Source organism: Salvelinus namaycush, chromosome 4 (assembly GCF_016432855.1).
Source record: "Salvelinus namaycush isolate Seneca chromosome 4, SaNama_1.0, whole genome shotgun sequence".
NCBI lineage: Eukaryota > Metazoa > Chordata > Actinopteri > Salmoniformes > Salmonidae > Salvelinus > Salvelinus namaycush.
This window is the reverse complement of record NC_052310.1, coordinates 56,648,481-56,670,569: the sequence shown is the minus strand read 5'-3', so window position 1 is coordinate 56,670,569 and position 22,089 is coordinate 56,648,481. Positions and strand designations below refer to the sequence as shown.

The window sequence follows — 22,089 nt, the reverse complement described above, 5'->3', positions numbered from 1 at the left end:
GATGTTCTTTGCAATTGGGGAATCAGATTTTCCACCAATGCTCCTTATAGGACACATCACTGCACTCTATACTCCTCTGTAAACTGGTCATCTCTGTATACACGTCTCAAGAACCACTGGTTGATGCCTATTTATAAAATCCTCTTAGGCCTCCCTCCCACTTATCTGAGATACCTACTGCAGCCCGCATCTACCACATACAACACTTGATCTGCCAGTCACATTCTGCTAAGGATCCCCAAAGCGCAAACATATACATTTAAACTCAGTTTTTCACAATTCCTGACATTTAATCCAAGTAAAAATTCCCTGTTTTAGGTCAGTTAGGATCACCACTTTATTTTAAGAATGTGAAATGTCAGAATAATAGTAGAGAATGATTTATTTCAGCTTTTATTTCTTTCATCACATTCCCAGTGGGTCAGACATTTACATACACTAAATTAGTATTTTGTAGCATTGCCTTTAAATTGTTTAACTTGGGTCAAACATTTTGGGTAGGCTTCCACAAGCTTCCCACAATAAGTTGGATGAATTCTTCCCCATTCCTCCTGACAGAGCTGGTGTAACGGAGTCAGGTTTGTAGGCCTCCTTGCTCTCACACGCTTTTTCAATTCTGCCCACAAATGTTCCATAGGATGGGGTCAGGGCCTTGTGATGACCACTCCATTACCTTGACTTTGTTGTCCTTAAGCCATTTTGCCACAACTTTGAAAGTATGGATGGGGTCATTGTCCATTTGGAAGACCCATTTGCGACCAAGCTTTAACTTCCTGTCTGATGTCTGGAGATGTTGCTTCAATATATCCACATAATTTTCCATCCTCATGATGCCATCTATTTTGTGAAGCGCACCAGTCCCTCCTGCAGAAAAGCACCCTCACAACATGATGCTGCCACCCCCGTGCTTCATGGTTGGGATGGTGTTCTTTGACTTGCAAGCCTCCCCCTTTTTCCTCCAAAAATAATGATGGTCATTATGGCCACACAGTTCTATTTTTGTTTCATCAGACCATAGAACATTTCTCCAAAAAGTCCGATCTTTGTCCCCATGTGCAGTTGCATACCATAGTCTGGCTTTTTTATGGCGGTTTTGAAGCAGTGGCTTCTTCCTTGCTGAGCGGCCTTTCAGGTTATGTCGATATAGGACTTGTTTTACTGTGGATATAGATACTTTTGTACCTATTTCCTCCAGCATGTTCACAAGGTCCTTTGCTGTTGTTCTGGGATTGATTTGCACTTTTCGCACCAAAGTACATTCCTCTCTAGGAGACAGAACACGTCTCCTTCCTGAGCGGTATGATGGCTGCGTGGTCCCATGGTGTTTATACTTGCGTACTATTGTTTGTACAGATGAAGGTGGTACCTTCAGGCGTTTGGAAATTTCTCCCAAAGATGAACCAGACTTGTGGAGGTCTACAATTGTTTTTCTGAAGTCTTGGCTGATTTATTTTGATTTTCCCATGATGTCAAGCAAAGAGGCACTGAGTTTGAAGGAAGGCCTTGAAATACATCCACAGGTACACCTCCAATTCACTAAAATGATGTCAATTAGCCTATCAGAAGCTTGTAAAACCATGCCATAATTTTCTGGAATTTTCCAAGCTGTTGAAAGGCACAGTCAACTTAGTGTATGTAAACTTCTGTCCCGCTGGAATTGTGATACAGTGAATTATAAGTGAAATAATCTGTTTGTAAACAATTGTTGGAAAAATTACTTGTGTCATGCACAAATTTGATGTCCTAACCGACATGCCAAAATTATAGTTTGTTTACAAGACATTTGTGGAGTGGTTGAAAAACAAGTTTATGACTCCAACCTAAGTGTATGTAAACTTCCGCCATACATACATATATACATTCAAGCCTACCTGAATCTTGGGTGTCCGTTTATGGCTTCATCTGGGAAAAACAGTGATTTGGACACTCCTTTTTCAACAGGTGTTGGGTTGTACTCTGGCTGGGTGAAGCCTGGACAACCTAACCTAAAACCATTGTTACAAGAATAACAATAATGTTAAGGTACTATAAATGAAATAAACAAAGTTTCAAATGGTTGAGTGAGTGACAGAATAGGTACTAAACTACCTTGGGAATGATGTGATGGTGGCAAGGGTTTCATTCTTATTCAGCACAGATGAGGCCTCTCGCCTCCTCTTTCCCATGTTGTCCTCCACTGTGTTGAACTCTGACATCGTCCCACCGTATGGCTGTCCCGGAGTCCCTTCGATCATGTAGCTGCCATACTCTGGCCTCCAAAGGGTAGGATGGCTCCAAAGAAAAACAAAGCATTATAAAAAAAATAATTTAAAAGCCAACTTACATTTTTAGAGGCCAATGAATAATGTTGTCTAACAAAACAAGGTCCTTGATCAGATAAAGTCCATTGTGTTATGCTGATCTTTCACATTAAAGTAAACATGTTTTTTTAAATCTAATGTGAGACACTATCTCAGCAGGGGGGAAAATGCTGTGTTTGTGTTTCAGGGCACGTGCTCTTCAGTATGTGCGACAGAGGCAGTAATGAGGAATGCTACAGCTCTAGATACAATTCCGCACTGACACTGGTATTTCCCCTGGGTTAAGTAGGCTTCACAGATTTAGGACGTCATGGGCTGTTAGCAAGAAGACCATTACTGTGGGGCTTGTACAAACACAAGTACATAAAATAGAGATAAAGGCTTTTTAACCTGCAGAAGGAATTTAACAGCCCACGGTGTAGCGGGCAGGGTGACTCAATAGTGTATTTGTAAGAGCATAGTTAAATTTTTTTAAATAAAAGTAAAACTCAGGCTGAAGTTGCATACTTGTAAAGTAGCCTTTGCATGAGCGAGGCATAAGGGAAGCTCCTTTATTTATTTTTTAAAGTTGCTAAAGAGGCTAACGGAACACTGTCTTATGCAGTGACAAATGTCTTCAGTACCTGCAATGTAAAAAAAGGTTTTACAACCAAATATCTATTTTTATGTAAATGACATGTTATAGAAGGGTCAACACACGTTTTGTGATTTCACTTGTTTGAGAAACCTATCCTAACCAGTGATTCACTTCCTCATCGCGATGTACAAAGCTCTGAAAAAGTATGAACAAACACTCCAAAAACACCCAAATACGTCCTTTTAGAAACCAAAATGCCCTCAGTAAAGTGATGCAGGTCTTTAGATGTACACATGAAATTATGTCATTCCAAACTATATCCGCAACATTATATTTCAATTTTGTGCGACTCGAGCAGTTTTCCCCTATCCAGCTGTTCCATTTGAGTCGCAACAAAATGTAATATAGCGTTGCTGATAAAGTTCAGAATGACAGTACGGGGAAACAAAATATATATGAAAATACAGTTGAAGTCGGAAGTTTACATACACCTTAGCCAAATACATTTAAAATCATTTTCACAATTCCTGACATTTAATCCAAGTAAAAATGCCATGTCTTAGGTCTGTTAGCCTCACCACTTTATTTTAAGAATGTGAAATGCCAGAATAATAGTAGAGAGAATGATTTATTTCAGCTATTATTTATTTATTTTGTCCCATTCCTCCTGACAGAACTGGTGTAACTGTCTGGTTTGTAGGCCTCCTTGCACGCACACTCTTTTTCGGTTCTGCCCACAAGATTTCTATGGGATTGAGGTCAGGGCCTTGTGATGGCCACTCCAATACCTTGACTTTGTTGTCCTTATGCCATTTTGCCACAACTTTGGAAGTATGCTTGGGTCATTGTCCATTTGGAAGACCCATTTGCGACCAAGCTTTAACTTCCTGACTGATGTCTTGAGATGTGGCTTCAATACATCCACATATGTTTCCTCCCTCATGATGCCATCTATTTTGTGAAGTCCACCAGTCCCTCCTGCAGCAAAGCACCCTCACAATATGATGCTAGCACCCCCGTGCTTCACGGTTGGGATAGTGTTCTTCGGCTTGCAAGCTTCCCCCTTTATCCTCCAAACATAACAATGGTCATTGTGGCCAAACAGTTCTATTTTTGTTTCATCAGACCATAGAACATTTCTCCAAAAAGTCCGATCTTTGTCCCCATGTGCAGTTACAAACCGTAGTCTGGCTTTTTTATGGCGGTTTTGGAGCAGTGGTTTCTTCCTTGCTGAGCGGCCTTTCAGGTTATGTTGATATAGGAGTCATTTTACTGTGGATATAGATACTTGTGTACTTGTTTCCTCCAGCATCTTCACAAGGTCCTTTGCTGTTGTTCTGGGATTGATTTTCACTTTTTGCACCACAGTACGAACATCTCCAGGAGATGGAAAGCGTTTCCTTCCTGAGCGGTATGACGGCTGCGTGGTCCCATGGTGTTTATACTTGCGTACTATTGTTTGTACAGATGAATGTGGTACCTTCAGGCGTTTGGAAATTGCTCCCAAGGATGAACCAGACTACAATTGTTTTTCTGAGGTCTTGGCTGATTTATTTTGATTTTCCCATGATGTCAAGAAAAGAGGCACTGAGTTTGAAGGTAGGCCTTAAAATACATCCACAGGTACACCTCCAATTGACTCAAATGATGTCAATTAGCCTATCAGAAGCTTCTAAAGCCATGACATCATTTTCTGGAATTTTCCAAACTGTTTAAAGGCACAGTCAACTTAGTGTATGTAAACTTCTGACCCACTGGAATTGTGATATAGTGAATTATAAGTGAAATAATTTGTCTGTAAACAATTGTTGGAAAAATTACTTGTCATGCACAAAGTAGATGTCCTAACCGACTTGCCAAAACTGTAGCTTGTTAACAAGAAATTAGTGTAGTGGTTGAAAAACGAGTTAATGACTCAAACCTAAGTGTATGTAAACTTCAGACTTCAACTGTATATGCAATCACTACTGTAAGTCGCTCTGGATAAGAGCATCTAATAAATTACTAAAGGTTTGAGCCCCCATACTGCACAACGAGGATGAGGAAGTGAATCGCTGGTTGGGGCAAGTTTCTCAAAAATAAGTTAGAACGCAAAAACTGTCTGTACCCTTTAATAACATGGCATTTACATAAAAAAAAGCGATATGAGTGTAAATAAGAAAGATTCTACTTTAACATAAGGTATATACATGGCAGCCAGTTTCAACCCAACCCGATAATCTGGTCATTTTCTAAACAGATTTAAAGCTGACTTACTTGGGGTTTGTCTTTTCACCTTTGTCTTGAAGGGTTTCCAAAACCTCCCCACCATTGAGAACAAGACGAACCTTTTCATTTTTCTCATCCATTTCAATCAACATGTATTCCACCTAAAAAGGGGAGATTTTTTTTTTTTTTACATAACCAGTTTATATTTGAAGCCTGAAACTGTGTGCAAATGCAATGCATATCATGGTGAAATCCATTAGGCCTACAGCACATGTTGACATCACTGACAGAACCCATTGGCTAAAAACTGATTGAAAGTAGAATCAAAGCTCATGTTGATTAGTGTTAACATAATGTAGCCTGACGCTGCATTCATAACGAAGTGGGAAGGTGGGAATGACCAGTTGTGAAGTGAATAAATCCTAGAATCGTTCCACCTCAAAAAACACAAGAGGACACCCACCATATCAGATAGATAGAAAAGATTTCATAACTAATCTAATCAGTGTAGGCTGCAAGTAGACTACAGAGATTTGGCTAAATGAATTGAGCTGTGAGTTGGAGAGGTTGATCTTTAGTCTCTCTTTCGTCACGTGTCCTGTGTGTGTGTGGCTGCGGTTTTACCTCCGTTCTCAAAATGTGTGAAGCCTAATCTCGTCAGTGTTAACTGAAGGAGATGGGAGCGGGAGATGCACATGACCAAAAATATATGGACACCTGTTCGTTGAACAAAATAATGGGCATTAATATGGAGTTGGTCCCCCTTTGCTCCTATAACTGCCTCCACTCTTCTGGGAAGGCTTTCCATTGTTGGAACATTGCTGAGGGGACTTGCTTGCATTCAGCCACAAGAGCATTAGTGAGTAGGGCACTGATGTTGGGCGATTAGGCCTGGCTCGCAGTCGGCGTTCCAATTCATCCCAAAGGTGTTCGATGGGGTTGAGCTCAGGGATCTGTGCAGGCCAGTCAAGTTCTTTCACACCTATCTCGACAAATCATTTCTGTACGAACGTCGCTTTGCGCACGGGGGCATTGTCCTACTGAAACAGGAAAGGGCCTTCCAAACTGTTTCCACAAAGATGGAAGCACAGAATCGTCAGTGCTAAGGGCCTAGCCCGAACCATTAAAAACAGCTCCCAACCATTATTCCTACTCCAAACATTACAGTTTGCACTATGCATTGGTTCTCCTGGCATCCGGTAGGGTTCTCCTGGCATCCGCCAAACCCAGATTTGTCCGTAGGACTGCCAGATGGTGAAGTGTGATTTATCACTCCAGAGAACGTGTTTCCACTGCTCCAGAGTCCAATGGCGGCGAGCTTTACACCATTCCAGCCGACGCTTGGCATTGCGCATGGTGATCTTAGGTTTGTGTGCGGCTGATCAGCCATGGAAACCCATTTCATGAAGCTCCCAACGAACAGTTATTGTGCTGCCGTTGCTTCCAGAGGCAGTTTGGAACTCGGTAGTGAGTGTTGTAACCGAGGACAGATGATTTTTACGCACTACGTGCTTCAGCGGTCCTGTTCTGTGAGCTTGTGTGGCATAACACTTCACGGCTGAGCTGTTATTGCTCGTAGACATTTCTAATTCACAATAACAGCACTTACAGTTGACCAGGGCAGCTCCAGCAGGGCAGAAATTTGATGAACTGACTTGTTGGAAAGGTAGCATCCTATGACCGTGCCACATTGAAAGTCACTGAGCTTTTCAGTAAGGCCATTCTACTGCCAATGTTTGTCTATGGAGATTGCATGGCGGTGTGCTCGATTTTATACAGTTGTCAGAGCAACGGGTGAGGCTGTAATAGCCGAATCCACTAATTTGAAGAGGTGTCCACATACCTTTGTATATAAATTAAATCAAATTTTATTGGTCACATACACATGGTTAGCAGATGTTAATGCGAGTGTAGTGAAATGCTTGTGCTTCTAGTTCCGACAGTGCAGTAATATCTAACAAGTTAACAATTCATCAACAACTACCTAATACACACAAATCTAAAGGGAGGAAAAAGGATATGTACATATACATATAAGGATGAGTGGCATAGGCATGGTGCAATAGATGGTATAAGGTACAGTATATACATACAGTTGAAGTCGGAAGTTTACATACACCTTAATCAAATACATTAACTCAGTTTCACAATTCCTGACATTTAATCCAAGTAAAAATTCAATGTCTTAGGTCAGTTAGGATCACCACTATTTTAAGAATGTGTAATGTCAGAATAATAGTAGAGAGAATGATTTATTTCAGCTTTTATTTCTTTCATGACATTCCCAGTGGGTCAGAAGTTTACATACACTCAATTAAAATTTGGTAGCATTGCCTTTAAATTGTTTAACTTGGGTCAAAAGTTTTGGGTAGCCTTCCACAAGCTTCCCGCAATAAGTTGGATGAATTCTTCCCCATTCCTCCTGACAGAGCTGGTGTAACGGAGTCAGGTTTGTAGGCCTCCTTGCTCTCACACGCTTTTTCAATTCTGCCCACAAATGTTCCATAGGATGGAGGTCAGGGCCTTGTGATGACCACTCCATTACCTTGACTTTGTTGTCCTTAAGCCATTTTGCCACAACTTTGGAAGTATGTTTGGGGGCATTTTATAAAAGTGGCCAGTGATATGAGTCTGTTAGCAGCCTCTCCGAGTTAGTGATTGCTGTTTAACAGTCTGATGGCCTTGAGATAGCTGTTGTTCAGTCTCTCGGTTCCAGCTTTGATGCTCCTGTACTGACCTCACCTTCTGGACGGTAGCAGGGTGAACAGGCAGTGGCTTGGGTGATTGTTGTCCTTGATGATCTTTTTGGCCTTCCTGTGACATCAGCTGCTGTAGGTGTCTTGGAGGGCAAGTAGTTTGCTCCCGTTGATGCGTCACCCTCTGGAGAGCCTTGTGGTTGAGGGTGGTGCAGTTGTCGTACCAGGCGGTGATACAGCCCGACAGGATGCTATCGATTGTGCATCTGTAAAAGTTTGTGAGGGTTTTAGGTGACAAGCCAAATTTCTTCAGCCTCCTGAGATTGAAGAGGCGCTGTTGCGCCTTCACCACACTGTCTGTGTGGGTGGATCATTTCAGTTTGTCTGTGATGTGTACGCAGAGGACCTTAAAACGTCCCACTTTCTCCACTACTGTCCCTTTGATGTGGATAGGGGGGGGGGGGGGGGGGGCTGTTTCCTGAAGTCCATGATCATCTCCTTTGTTTTGTTGACATTGAGAGGATGTTTTCCTGACACCACACTCCGAGTGCCCTCACCTCCTCCCTGTAGGCTGTCTCGTCGTTGTTGGTAATCAAGCCCACTACTGTTGTGTCTGCAAACTTGATGATTGAGTTGGAGGCGTGCATGGCCACGCAGTCATGGGTGAACAGGGAGTACAGGGGGGGGCTGAGCACACACCCTTGTGGGGCCCCAGTGTTGAGGGTCAGCGAAGTGGAGATGTTGATTCCTACCTTCACCACCTAGGGGTGGCCCATCAAAGTCCAGGACCGAATTGCACAGGGCGGATTGAGAGCCAGGGACTCCAGCTTAATGATGGGCTTGGAGGGTACTATGGTGTTGAATGCTGAGCTGTAGTCAATGAACAGCATTCTTACATAGGTATTCCTCTTGTCCAGATGGGATAGGGCAGTGTGATGGCGATTGCATCGTCTGTGTACCTGTTGGGGCGGTATGCAAACTGAGAGGGTCTAGCGTGGCATGATCCTTGACTAGTCTTTCAAAGCACTTCATGATGACAGAAGTGAGTGCTACAGGGCGGTAGTCATTTAGTTCAGTTATCGTTGCGTTCTTGGGTACAGGAACAATGGTGGCCATCTTGAAACATGTCGGGACAGCAGACTGGGATAGGGAGCGATTGAATATGTCCGTAAACACACCAGCCAGCTGCTCTGCGCATGCTCTGAGGACGCGGCAAGGGATGCTGTCTGGGCCAGCAGACTTGCGAGGGTTAACACGTTTAAATGTCTTACTCACATCGGCCACGGAGGAGAGGGGGGGGGCTCAGTCCTTGTTAGCGGGCCGCGATGGTGGCACAGTATTATCCTCAAAGCGGGCAAAGGTGTTTAGTTTGTCTGGAAGCGAGATGTTGGTGTCTAACGTAGCTGGTTCTCTTTTTGTAGTCAGTGATTTCCTGTAGACCCTGCCACACACGTCTCATATCTGAGCCGTTGAATTCCAACTCCACTTTGTCTCTATAGCAACATTGCTTGTTTGATTGACTTAAGGGAATAACTACACTGTTTATATTAATTCGGCCATATTCCCAGTCCTCTTTCCGTGGTTAACTGCTCTTTCTGTTTTGCGCGAATGCCACCACCCATCCACGGTTTCTGGTTAGGGTAGGTTTTAATAGTCAGTGGGTACAACATCAATGCACTTCCTTATAAACTCACTCACCAAGTCAGCGTATAGATCGATGTTATTCTCTGAGGCTGCTCGGAACATTTCCCAGTCCGCGTGGTCAAAACGATCTTGAAGCGTGGATTCCGATTGGTCAGACCAGCGTTGAATTGTTCTAGTCACGGGTACATCCTGTTTGAGTTTCTGCGTATAAGACGGTAGGCGCAAGATGGAGTCTTGGCCGGATTTGCCGAAGGGAGGGTCTTGTATGCATCGTGGAAGTTAGAGTAGCAGTGATCGAGTGTATTGCCCGCGTGAGTGCTGCAATCAATATGCTGATAGAATTTAGGTAGCCTTGTTCAAATTTGCTTTTTTATAATCCCCAGCTACAATAAATGCAGCCTCAGGATATATGGTTTCCAGTTTGCATAGAGTCCAGTGAAGTTCCTTGAGGGCCGTCGTGGTGACTGCTTGAGGGGGAATATACACAGCTGAGACGATATCTGACGAGAATTCTCTTGGGAGATAATACGGCTGGCATTTGATTACAAGGAATTCTACGTTGGGTGAGCAGAAGGACTTGAGTTCCTTTATGTTGTGATTACACCATGAGTTGTTAATCATGAATTATACACCCCCGCCCTTCCTCTTCCCAGAGAGGTGTTTATCTCTGTCGGCGCGACGCATGAAGAAGTCCGGTGGCTGAACCGACTCCGACAACATATCCCGAGACAGCCATGTGTCCTTGAAACAGAGAATGTTACAATCTCCAATGTCTCTCTGGAAAGCAACACATGCTATAATTTAATCTACCTTGTTGTCAAGAGACTGGACCATGGCGAGTAGTATACTCGGAAGCGGTGGGCGGTGTGTACGCCTACGGAGTCTGACCAGGAGGCCACTCCGTCTGCCTCTTCTGCGGCGACGTTGTTTTGGGTCGGCTTCTGGGAATAGATCTACGGTCCTGGGTGGTGGTCCAAACAAAGGATCCATTCTGGAAAGTCGTATTCCTGGTCGTAATGTTGGAAGTTGCCATTGCTCTGATATCCAATAGTACTTCCCGTCTGTATGTAATAACACTTATGATTTTCTGGCCTAACAATGTAAGAAATAATACTTAAACACACTAAATACTGCATAGTTTCCTAAGGACTCAAAGCGAGGCGACCATCTATCTGCGCCATCTTGCTAATGATCCAGGTATATTGTGTAGCTGTCTAATAAAATGTTTCTACAAGCACCGAATGCTGGCCAGGCACCAAGAAAGCGCCACCACCACTATCAAACCTTGAACCAGCTGCTAAAAAGGCAGCATACAAGTAGAAAAGGACGCACAAATTCATTCTGACCTGGAAAGAGGAGTTCCATGGGTTCGACATGACACGAAGGGAGATCTCATGTACTGCTCGAAGTACAGCATTTCCTCGGTTTTGCAGACACGTACAGCGCATTCGGAAAGTACTCAGACCCCTTGACTTTTTCGACATTGTTACGTTACAGCCTTATTCTAAAATGTATTCATTTTCCCCCCTCATCAATCTGCACACAATACACCATAATGACGAAGCAAAAACATTCTTTAGAAATGTTTGCAAATGTATATAAATAAAAAAAAACTGAAATATGACATTTACATAACTATTCAGATCTTTTACTCAGTATTTTGTTCAAGCACATTTGGAAGCGATTACAGCCTCTAGTCTTCTTGGGTATGATGGTAAAAGCTTGACACACCTGTATTTGGGGACTTTCTGCCATTCTTCTCTGCAGAATCTCTCAAGATCTGTCAGGTTGGATAGGGAGCGTCGCTGCACAGCTGTGTCACGTCTCTCCAGAGTTGTTCGATCGGGTTCAAGTCGGGGCTCTGGCTAGGCCACTCAAGGACATCGAGACTTGTCCCGAAGCAACTCCTGCATTGTCTTGGCTGTGTGCTTGGGGTTGTTGTCCTGTTGGAAGGTTGAACCTTACCCCAGTCTGTTGTCCTGAGAGCTCTGGAGCAGGTTTTCGTCAAGGATCTCTCTGTACTTAGCTCCATTCATCTTTCCCTTGATCCTGACTAGTCTCCCTGTTGCTGAAAAACATCCCCACAGCATGATGCTGCCACCACCATGCTTCACCGTGGGGATGGTGGCAGTTTTTTTGGGTACTCTTCCCAGATATGTGCCGCGACACAATCCTGTCTCGGAGCTCTACGGACAATTCCTTCGACCTCATGGCTTGGATTTTGCTCTGACATGCACTGTCAACAGTGGAACGTTATATACAGTCGTGGCCAAAAGTTGAGAATGACAAATATTAATTTCCACGAAGTTTGCTGCTTCAGTGTCTTTAGATATTTTTGTCAATGTTAATATAATACTATATTATATATAATATAACTATATAATACTGAAGTATAATTACAAGCATTTCATAAGTGTCAAAGGCTTTTATTGACAATTACATGAAGTTGATGCAAAGAGTCAATATTTGCAGTTGACCCTTCAAGACCTCTGCAATCCACCCTGGCATGCTGTCAATTAACTTCTGGGCCACATCCTGACTGATGGCAGCCCATTCTTGCATAATCAATGCTTGGAGTTTGTCAGAATATGTGGGTTGTTTGTCCACAAGTTCTCAATGGGATTAAGGTCTGGGCAGTTTCCTGGCCATGGACCCAAAATATAGATGTATTGTTCCCCGAGCCACTTAGTTATCACTTTTGCCTTATGGCAAGGTGCTCCATCATGCTGGAAAAGGCATTGTTCGTCACCAAACTGTTCCTGGTTGGTTGGGAGAAGTTGCTCTCGGAGGATGTGTTGGTACCATTCTTTATTCATGGCTGTGTTCTTAGGCAGAATTGTGAGTGAGCCCACTCCCTTGGCTGAGAAGCAACCCCACACATGAATGGTCTCAGGATGCTTTACTGTTGGCATGACACAGAACCTTGTCTTCTCCGGACAAGCTTTTTTCCCCAGATGCCCCAAACAATCGGAAAGGGGATTCCTCAGAGAAAATGACTTTACCCCAGTCCTCAGCAGTCCAATCCCTGTACCTTTTGCAGAATATCAGTCTGTCCCTGATGTTTTTCCTGGAGAGAAGTGGCTTCTTTGCTGCCCTTCTTGACACCAGGCCATCCTCCAAAAGTCTTCGCCACACGGTGTGTGCAGATGCACTCACACCTGCCTGCTGCCATTCCCGAGCAAGCTCTGTACTGGTGGTGCCCCGATCCCGCAGCTGAATCAACTTTAGGAGACGGTCCTGGCGCTTGCTGGACTTTCTTGGGCGCCCTGAAGCCTTCTTCACAACAATTGAACCGCTCTCCTTGAAGTTCTTGATCCGATAAATGGTTGATTTAGCTGCAATCTTACTGGCAGCAATATCCTTGCCTGTGAAGCCTTTTATGTGCAAAGCAATGATGACGGCACGTGTTTCCTTGCAGGTAACCATGGTTGACAGAGGAAGAACAATGATTCCAAGCACCACCCTCCTTTTGAAGCTTCCAGTCTGTTATTCGAACTCATTCAGCACGACAGAGTGATCTCCAGCCTTGTCCTCATAAACACACCTGTGTTAACGAGAGAATCACTGACATGATGTGAGCTGGTCATTTTGGGGCAGGGCTGAAATGCAGAGGAAATGTTTTCTATGATTCAGTTCATTTGCAAAGCAAAGAGGGACTTTGCAATTAATTGCAATTCATCTGATCACTCTTCATAACATTCTGGAGTATATGCAAATTGCCATCATACAAACTGAGGCAGCAGACTTTGTGAAAATGTATATTTGTGTCATTCTCAAAACTTTTGGCCACGACTGTAGACAGGTGTGTGCCTTTCCAAATCATGTCAAATCAATTGAATTTAACCACAGGTGGACTCCAATCAAGTTGTAGAAACATCTAGGATGAGCAATGGAAACAGGATGCACCTGAGCTCAATTTCAAGTCATAGCAAAGGGTCTGAGTACTTACGTAAAATAGGTATTTCTTAGAGTCTGGTTGCCTTTTACAAGGAGCTCTTGGCTATGGCAAGAATTACATCAGATGAAGTTATGTCAGAGTACTCCCCGTACAAGAGCTTTGCCCAGGGCCGATCAGCTGTCCCAATGAAAGACATTTTCCTCAATGTCCTGCAGTCAGGTGTGTACTAGGATAACGTTACCAATTTTATAATGTGAGCTGTATATTTTGATCAAGGTACACGGCACAATTGAACGAAACAAATTTGTTCAAGGCACATTATACATAATTGAATGAAGCATAAAGGATTTGTTCATGCTAAGAAACAATTAAGCATAAACAAACATTGGTTTTCTTTACTTTTATTTCAAAGGAAAGGAGCACAAGATTCAGGTGTCTGTCTCCACTGATGGAGGTTTACTTGGAGGACTGATCACACACACACACACGTCTATCTCTGTGTCTGCATGCTAAGATGATATACAGGAGAATTATCCTAATTTAAAGCAGTAAGTAGGAATAAACCATGTAACATTCTTAGTAAGTCCTATAAGTACTGTACATGCATAAAACAAGCTGGATCAAACAAACTAAAACTATAGGTTTCATGCTTGTAAATAAATTAGTGTTCAAAAACCATATGAATAGATTATTGATAAAAAAACTGTTTTGTTGTTGCCTTTAACTGCCAAAAATGCTGTTATCAAGGTCCTTTCCTTAGTAGGAAGGTCATCATTTGGGAGAAGTCATGAATGATAGACGCGTTTCCCACTAGTAATTACCAGTTGGAGGGGTGTTCAAGTGGATTTTTCCCAGTCGTACGTGGAAAATACCACCTTTCCACTTGGTTATTAATGCAGGGTGAGCCTATAACAGTACAATTGTGACTGTGACAAACAAGCCTGCTAGAAAGACAACTACCCACATGTTTAGAAATTTGTAGAGCTAAACATTTTTGCCATTGCTCAATATCACAAGTACACTGCAAACCTGTACATAGCCCATCTATAATTTAGCCCATCTATAATTTAGCCCAAACAACTACCTCTTTCCCTACTGTATTTATTTATTTTTCTCCTTTGCACCCAATTATTTCTCTCGCTACTTTGCACATTCTTCCACTGCAAATCAACCATTCCAGTGTTTTACTTGCTATATTGTATTTACTTCACCACCATGGCCTTTTTTTTTTGCCTTCACCTCCCATCTCACCTCACTTGCTCACATTGTATATAGACTTATTTTTCTACTGTATTATTGACTGTATGGTTGTTTTACTCCATGTGTAACTCTGTGTTGTTGTATGTGTCGAACTGCTTTGCTTTATCTTGGCCAGGTCGCAATTGTAAATGAGAACGTGTTCAACTTGCCTACCTGGTTAAATAAAGGTGATAGCTGAATTTATTTATTTATTTTCTTTCAGCTCTCAATGTGTATAAGATGCACAATCAAGCCTAGAAACTATCACAGCTCAAATTCAGCCGACATGATTTTCATGTTATTAATATCAGTTTATGTTTTTTATATTACTGAACCTCAAGCCCACAGAGGCTTTCAACATCAATAAAAGCCAAGGGAATAAAATTAACACAAATCAAAGTTTATTTGTCACGTGCGCCAAATACAACAGGTGTAGACCTTACAGTGAAATGCTTACTTACAGGCTCTAAACAATAGTGCGGAGAAAAAAAAGTGTGTGTGTGTGTGTAGGTAAGTAAAGAAATAAAACAACAGTAAAAAGACATTTGAAAATAAGAGTAGCAAGGCAATATACAGACTCCGGTTAGTCAGAAATATTGAGGTAGTATGTACATGTGGGTATGGTTAAAGTGACTATGCATATATGATGAACAGAGAGTAGCAATAGCGTAAAAAGAGGGGTAGGCAGGTGGTGGGACAATGCAGATAGCCCGGTTAGCCAATGTGCGGGAGCACTGGTTGGTCGGGCCAATTGAGGTAGTATGTACATGAATGTATAGTTAGTGACTATGCATATAAGATAAACAGAGAGTAGCAGCAGCGTAAAAGAGGGGTTGGGAGGGGCACACAATGCAAATAGTCTGGGTAACCATTTGGTTACTTGTTCAGGAGTCTTATGGCTTGGGGGTAAAAACTGTTGAGAAGCCTTTTTGTCCTAGACTTGGCACTCTGGTACCGCTTGCCATGTGGTAGTAGAGAGTACAGTCTATGACTGTGGTGGCTGGGGTCTTTGACAATTTTCAGGGCCTTCCTCTGACACCGCCTGGTGTAGAGGTCCTGGATGGCAGGCAGCGTTGCCCCAGTGATGTACTGGGCCGTACGCACTACCCTCTATAGTGCCTTGCAGTCGGAGGCTGAGCAACTGCCGTACCAGGCAGTGATGCAACCAGTCAGGATGCTCTCAATTTTGCAGCTGTAGAACCTTTTGAGGATCTCAGGACCCATGCCAATTTTTTTTCATTTCCTGAGGGGGAATAGGCTTTGTCGTGCCCTCTTCACAACTGTCTTGGTGTGTTTGGACCATTCTAGTTTGTTGTTGATGTGGACACCAAGGAATTTGAAACTCTCAACCTGCTCCACTACAGCCCCGTCGATGAGAATGGGGACGTGCTCGGTGCTCCTTTTCCTGTATTCCACAATCATCTCCTTAGTCTTGGTTACATTGAGGGATAGGTTGTTATTCTGGCACCACCCGGCCAGGTCTCTGGCCTCCTCCCTATAGGCTGTCTCGTCATTGTCGGTGATCAGGCCCTACCACTGTTGTGTCGTCAGCAAACTTAATGACGGTGTTGGAGTCGTGCCTGGCCATGCAGTCGTGGGTGAACAGGGGGTACAGGAGGGGACTCAGCACGCACCCCTGGGGAGCTCTAGTGTTGAGGATCAACGTTGCAGATGTGTTGCTACCTACCCTCACCACCTGGGGACGGCCCGTCAGGAAGTCCAGGATCCAGTTGCAGAGGGAGGTGTTTAGTTCCAGGTTCCTTAGCTTAGTGATGAGCTTTGAGGGTACTATGGTGTTGAACGCTGCGCTGTAGTCAATGAATAGCATTCTCACATAGGTGTTCTTTTTGTCCAGGTGGGAAAGGGCAGTGTGGAGTGCAATAGAGATTGCATCATCTGTTTGGGCGGTATGCAAATTGGAGTGGGTCTAGGGTTTCTGTGATAATAGTGTTGATGTGAGCCATCACCAGGCTTTCAAAGCACTTCATGGCTACGGACGTGAGTGCCACGGGTCTGTAGTCATTTAGGCAGGTTGCCTTTGTGCTCTTGGGCACAGGGACTATGGTGGTCTGCTTGAAGCATTTTGGTATTACAGACTCAATAAGGGACATGTTGAAAATGTCAGTGAAGACACCTGCCAGTTGGTCAGCAAATGCCCGGAGCACACGTCCTGGTAATCCATCTGGCCCCGCAGCCTTGTGAATGTTGACCTGTTTAAAAGGTCTTACTCACGTCGGCTACGGAGAGCGTGATCACGCAGTCATCTGGAATAGCTGATGCTCTCATGCATGCCTCAGTGTTGCTTGCCTTGAAGCGAGCATAGAATTGATTTAGCTCGTCTAGTAGGCTCATGTCACTGGGCAGCTCACGGCTGTGCTTCCCTTTGTAGTCTGTAATAGTTTGCAAGCCCTGCCACATCCGACGAGCATCGGAGCCGGTGTAGTATGATTCAATCTTAGCCCTGTATTGACGCTTTGCCTGTTTGATGGTTCGTCGCAGAGCATAGCGGGATTTCTTGTAAGCTTCCGGGTTAGAGTCCCGCACCTTGAAAGCGGCAGCTCTACCCTTTAGCTCAGTGCGAATGTTGCCTGTAATCCATGGCTTCTGGTTGGGATATGTACGTACAGTCACTGTGGGGACGACGTCCTCAATGTACTTATTGATAAAGCCAGTGACTGATGTGGTGTATTCCTCAATGTCATCGGAAGAATCCCGGAACATGTTCCAGTCTGTGATAGCAAAACAGTCCTGTAGTTTAGCATCTGCTTCATGGGACCATTTTTTTTATAGACCGAGTCACTGGTGCTTCCTTCTTTAATTTTTGCTTGTAAGCAGGAATCAGGAGGATAGAATTGTGGTCGGATTTACCAAATGGAGGGCGAGGGAGAGCTTTGTACGCGTCTCTGTGTGGAGTACAGGTGATCTAGAATTTTTTTCCCTCTGGTTGCACATTTAACATGTTGATGGAAATTTGGTAGAACTGATTTAAGTTTCCCTGCATTAAAGTCTCCGGCCACTAGGAGCGCCGCCTCTGGGTGAGTGGTTTCCTGTTTGCTTATTTCCTTATACAGCTGATTGAGTGCAGTCTTAGTTCCCGGCATCTGTCTGTGGTGGTAAATAAACAGCCACGAAAGGTATAGCTGAGAACTCTCTAGGCAAGTAGTGTGGCCTGCAATTTATCATAATATACTCTACTTCAGGCGAGCAAAATCTAGAGACTTCCTTAAATTTCGTGCACCAGCTGTTGTTTACAAATATGCACAGACCACCCCCCTCGTCTTACCGGAGTGTGCTGTTCTATCCTGCCGGTGCAACATGTATCCCGCTAGCTGAATATCCATGTCTTCATTCAGCCACGATTCCGTGAAACATAGGATATTACAGTTTTGATGTCCCGTTGGTAGGATATTCGTGATCGTACCTCGTCTAGTTTATTGTCCAATGATTGCACGTTGGCGAGTAATATTGACGGTAAAGGCAGCTTTCCTAGTTGCCTTCTGCGGGTCCGGACGAGGCATCCGGCTCTTCTTCATCTGCGTCGCTTCCTTTTGCGAATAATTGGGATGTCTGCCCTGTGGGGTGTTTGGAGAATATTGTGTGAGTCCTGCTTGCTGCTGTTGTTGAAAAAATCTGTCTAATCCGAGGTGAGTGATCGCTGTCCTGATATCTAGAAGCTCTTTTCTGCCGTAAGATACGGTTGCAGAAACATTATGTACAAAATAATTTACAAATATCGCAAAAAAACCTCACATAATAGCACAATTGGTTAGGAGATCGTAAAACGGCAGCCATCTCCTCCGGTGCCAAATGCGGGTCGATTTCAGTATTGGCTGGTAAGAATATACTGCTCAAAAAAATAAAGGGAACACTTAAACAACACAATGTAACTCCAAGTCAATCACACTTCTATGAAATCAAACTGTCCACTTAGGAAGCAACACTGATTGACAATAAATTTCACATGCTGTTGTGCAAATGGAATAGACAAAAGGTGGAAATTATAGGCAATTAGCAAGACACCCCAAATAAAGGAGTGATTCTGCAGGTGGTGACCACAGACCACTTCTCAGTTCCTATGCTTCCTGGCTGATGTTTTGGTCACTTTTGAATGCTGGCGGTGCTCTCACTCTAGTGGTAGCATGAGACGGAGTCTACAACCCACACAAGTGGCTCAGGTAGTGCAGCTCATCCAGGATGGCACATCAATGCGAGCTGTGGCAAGAAGGTTTGCTGTGTCTGTCAGCGTAGTGTCCAGAGCATGGAGGCGCTACCAGGAGACAGGCCAGTACATCAGGAGACGTGGAGGAGGCCGTAGAAGGGCAACAACCCAGCAGCAGGACCGCTACCTCCGCCTTTGTGCAAGGAGTAGCACTGCCAGAGCCCTGCAAAATGACCTCCAGCAGGCCACAAATGTGCATGTGTCAGCATATGGTCTCACAAGGGGTCTGAGGATCTCATCTCGGTACCTAATGGCAGTCAGGCTACCTCTGGCGAGCACATGGAGGGCTGTGCGGCCCCACAAAGAAATGCCACCCCACACCATGACTGACCCACCGCCAAACCGGTCATGTTGGAGGATGTTGCAGGCAACAGAACGTTCTCCACGGCGTCTCCAGACTCTGTCACGTCTGTCACATGTGCTCATGTGCTCAGTGTGAACCTGCTTTCATCTGTGAAGAGCACAGGGCGCCAGTGGCGAATTTGCCAATATTGGTGTTCTCTGGCAAATGCCAAACGTCCTGCACGGTGTTGGGCTGTAAGCACAACCCCCACCTGTGGACGTCGGGCCCTCATACCACCCTCATGGAGTCTGTTTCTGACCGTTTGAGCAGACACATGCACATTTGTGGCCTGCTGGAGGTCATTTTGCAGGGCTCTGGCAGTGCTCCTCCTTGCACAAAGGCGGAGGTAGCGGTCCTGCTGCTGGGTTTTCGGCCTCCTACGGCCTCCTCCACGTCTCCTGATGTACTGGCCTGTCTCCTGGTAGCGCCTCCATGCTCTGGACACTACGCTGACAGACACAGCAAACCTTCTTGCCACAGCTCGCATTGATGTGCCATCCTGGATGAGCTGCACTACCTGAGCCACTTGTGTGGGTTGTAGACTCCGTCTCATGCTACCACTAGAGTGAGAGCACCGCCAGCATTCAAAAGTGACCAAAACATCAGCCAGGAAGCATAGGAACTGAGAAGTGGTCTGTGGTCACCACCTGCAGAATCACTCCTTTATTGGGGGTGTCTTGCTAATTGCCTATAATTTCCACCTTTTGTCTATTCCATTTGCACAACAGCATGTGCAATTTATTGTCAATCAGTGTTGCTTCCTAAGTGGACAGTTTGATTTCACAGAAGTGTGATTGACTTGGAGTTACATTGTGTTGTTTAAGTGTTCCCTTTATTTTTTTGAGCAGTGTATATTTAACCAGCCACATCAATTTGCAGGGCTCTACAGTGCAAGTATTACATTTGTGAATAATAAATAGTCAAAAGTAAAATATGAGCAGGTGCGAGTTTGCGTTTGAAAACAGCTACTGCAGCATTCTAAGTATTTCTTCTGTTTTGTTTCATAGCTGCTAATCAAACAAAGAAATGTGAATCATATATCCCAACTGGTGAAGTAACACTGCCTGGCAGGGGACCTGTGCGCACTGAGTGAAGTGCTGATAGATTCATTTTTGGATCCGTTGCACACAGGCATAAAAATTGGCCTCATGTACTCGAAAGCTTTTCTTGGCAATTTACAATATTTTGTTCAGAAGCTAGATTATGTTTCAACGTTACTTTGAGTCTGTTACTTCAACAGATAACGAAGAGACGTCCTACTCACTCAGATCCCAAATCTCACAGACACATGATGGACTTAAGGGGCCCCATTCCCACGGTAACCTGCACTTAAAGGGGCAGCTGAACATTTTGTCTCTGATATTTTAGTTAAAACTAGATTTTTTATTTAACTAGGCAAGTCAGTTAAGAACAAATTCTTATATACAATGTCGGCCTACCAAAAGGCAAAAAGCCTCTTGTGATGGGACTGGGATTAAAAACACTCCGGTCACAGACCCAAAGCTCCGGTTACAAAAAAATGTAATGAAACTGAGCAATATACCACATTACTTCTTACTAATACATTTATTGTTTTAGAAACATTACAAAGCATGGTCATCCGTAAAATATATATACAGTACCAGTCAAATGTTGAGACAACTTCTCATTCAAGGGTTTTTCCTTTATTTTACTATTTTCTACATTGTATAATAATAGTGAAGACATCAACACTATGAAATAACACATATGGAATCATGTAGTAACCAAAAATGTGAAACAAATCTAAATATATTTTAGATTGACTCTTCAAAGTATCCACCCTTTGCCATGACAGCTTTGCACACTCTTGGCATTCTCTCAACCAGCTTCATGCGGTAGTCACCTGGAATGCATTTCAATTAACATATGTGCCTTGTTAAAAGTTAATGTGGAATTTTTCCTTCTTAATGTGTTGGAGCCAATCAGTTGTGTTGTGACAAGGTAGGGGTGGTATACAGAAGATAGCCCTATTTGGTAAAAGACCAAGTCCATATTAAGGCAAGAACAGCTCAAATAAGCAAAGAGAAACGACAGTCCATCATTACTTTAAGATATGGTCAGTCAATCCATAAAATTTCAAGAACTTTGAAAGTGCGTCACAAAAACCATCAAGTGTTATGATGAAACTGGCTCTCATGAGGACCGCCACAGGAAAGGAAGACCCAGAGTTCCCTCTGCTGCAGAGGATAACTTTCATAGAGTTACCAGCCTCAGAAATTGCAGCTCAAATAAATTCTTCACATAGTTCAAGTAACAGACACATATCAACATCAATTGTTCATAGGAGACTGCGTGAATCAGGCCTTCATGGTCGAATTGCTGCAAAGAAACCACTACTGAAGGACACCAATAAGAAGAGACTTGCTTGGGTCAAAAAACATGAGCAATGGACATTAGACGGGTGGAAATCTGTTCTTTGGTCTGATGAGTCCAACTGAGATTTTTGGTTCCAACCGACTTGTCTTTGTGAGACGCAGAGTAGGTGAACGGATGATCTCACCATGTGTGGTTCCCACCGTGAAGCATGAAGGTGGTGGTGTGATGGTGCTTTGCTGGTGACACTGTCAGTGATTTATTTAGAATTCAAGGCACACTTAACCAGCATGGCTACCACAGCGATACACCATCCCATCTGGTTTGGGCTTAGTAGGACTATCATTTGTTTTTCAACAGGACAATGACCCAACACCTCCAGGCTGTGTAAGGGCTATTTGACCAAGAAGGAGAGTGATGGAGTGCTGTATCAGATGACCTGGCTTCCACAATCACCCGACCTCAACCCAAATTGAGATGGTTTGGGGTGAGTTGGATCACAGAGTGAAGGAAAAGCAGCCAACAAGTGCTCAGCATATGTGGGAGCTCCTTCAAGACTGTTGGAAAAACATTCCAGGTGAAGCTAGTTGACAGAATGCCAAGAGTATGCAAAGCTGTCCTCAAGGCAAAG

The 22,089-nt window shown here is 43.8% G+C and overlaps 1 protein-coding gene across 2 annotated transcripts in view; it reads right to left on the bottom strand.

Moving 5' to 3' along the window:
- The window catches only part of LOC120046641 (glutamate--cysteine ligase catalytic subunit-like), a 45,471-nt gene that overhangs the window by 14,697 nt on the left and 8,685 nt on the right, over positions 1 to 22,089 (bottom strand). The window contains exons 2-4 of one of the 2 annotated variants that reach the window (XM_038992031.1): positions 5,134 to 5,246; positions 2,089 to 2,271; positions 1,872 to 1,985 (exon numbers count right to left, since the gene is read on the bottom strand). In XM_038992031.1, coding sequence (XP_038847959.1) covers positions 1,872 to 1,985; positions 2,089 to 2,271; positions 5,134 to 5,246 — 410 coding nt within the window. The remainder of the gene's footprint in view (positions 1 to 1,871; positions 1,986 to 2,088; positions 2,272 to 5,133; positions 5,247 to 22,089) is intronic. The other variant, XM_038992032.1, reaches the window with a different exon arrangement.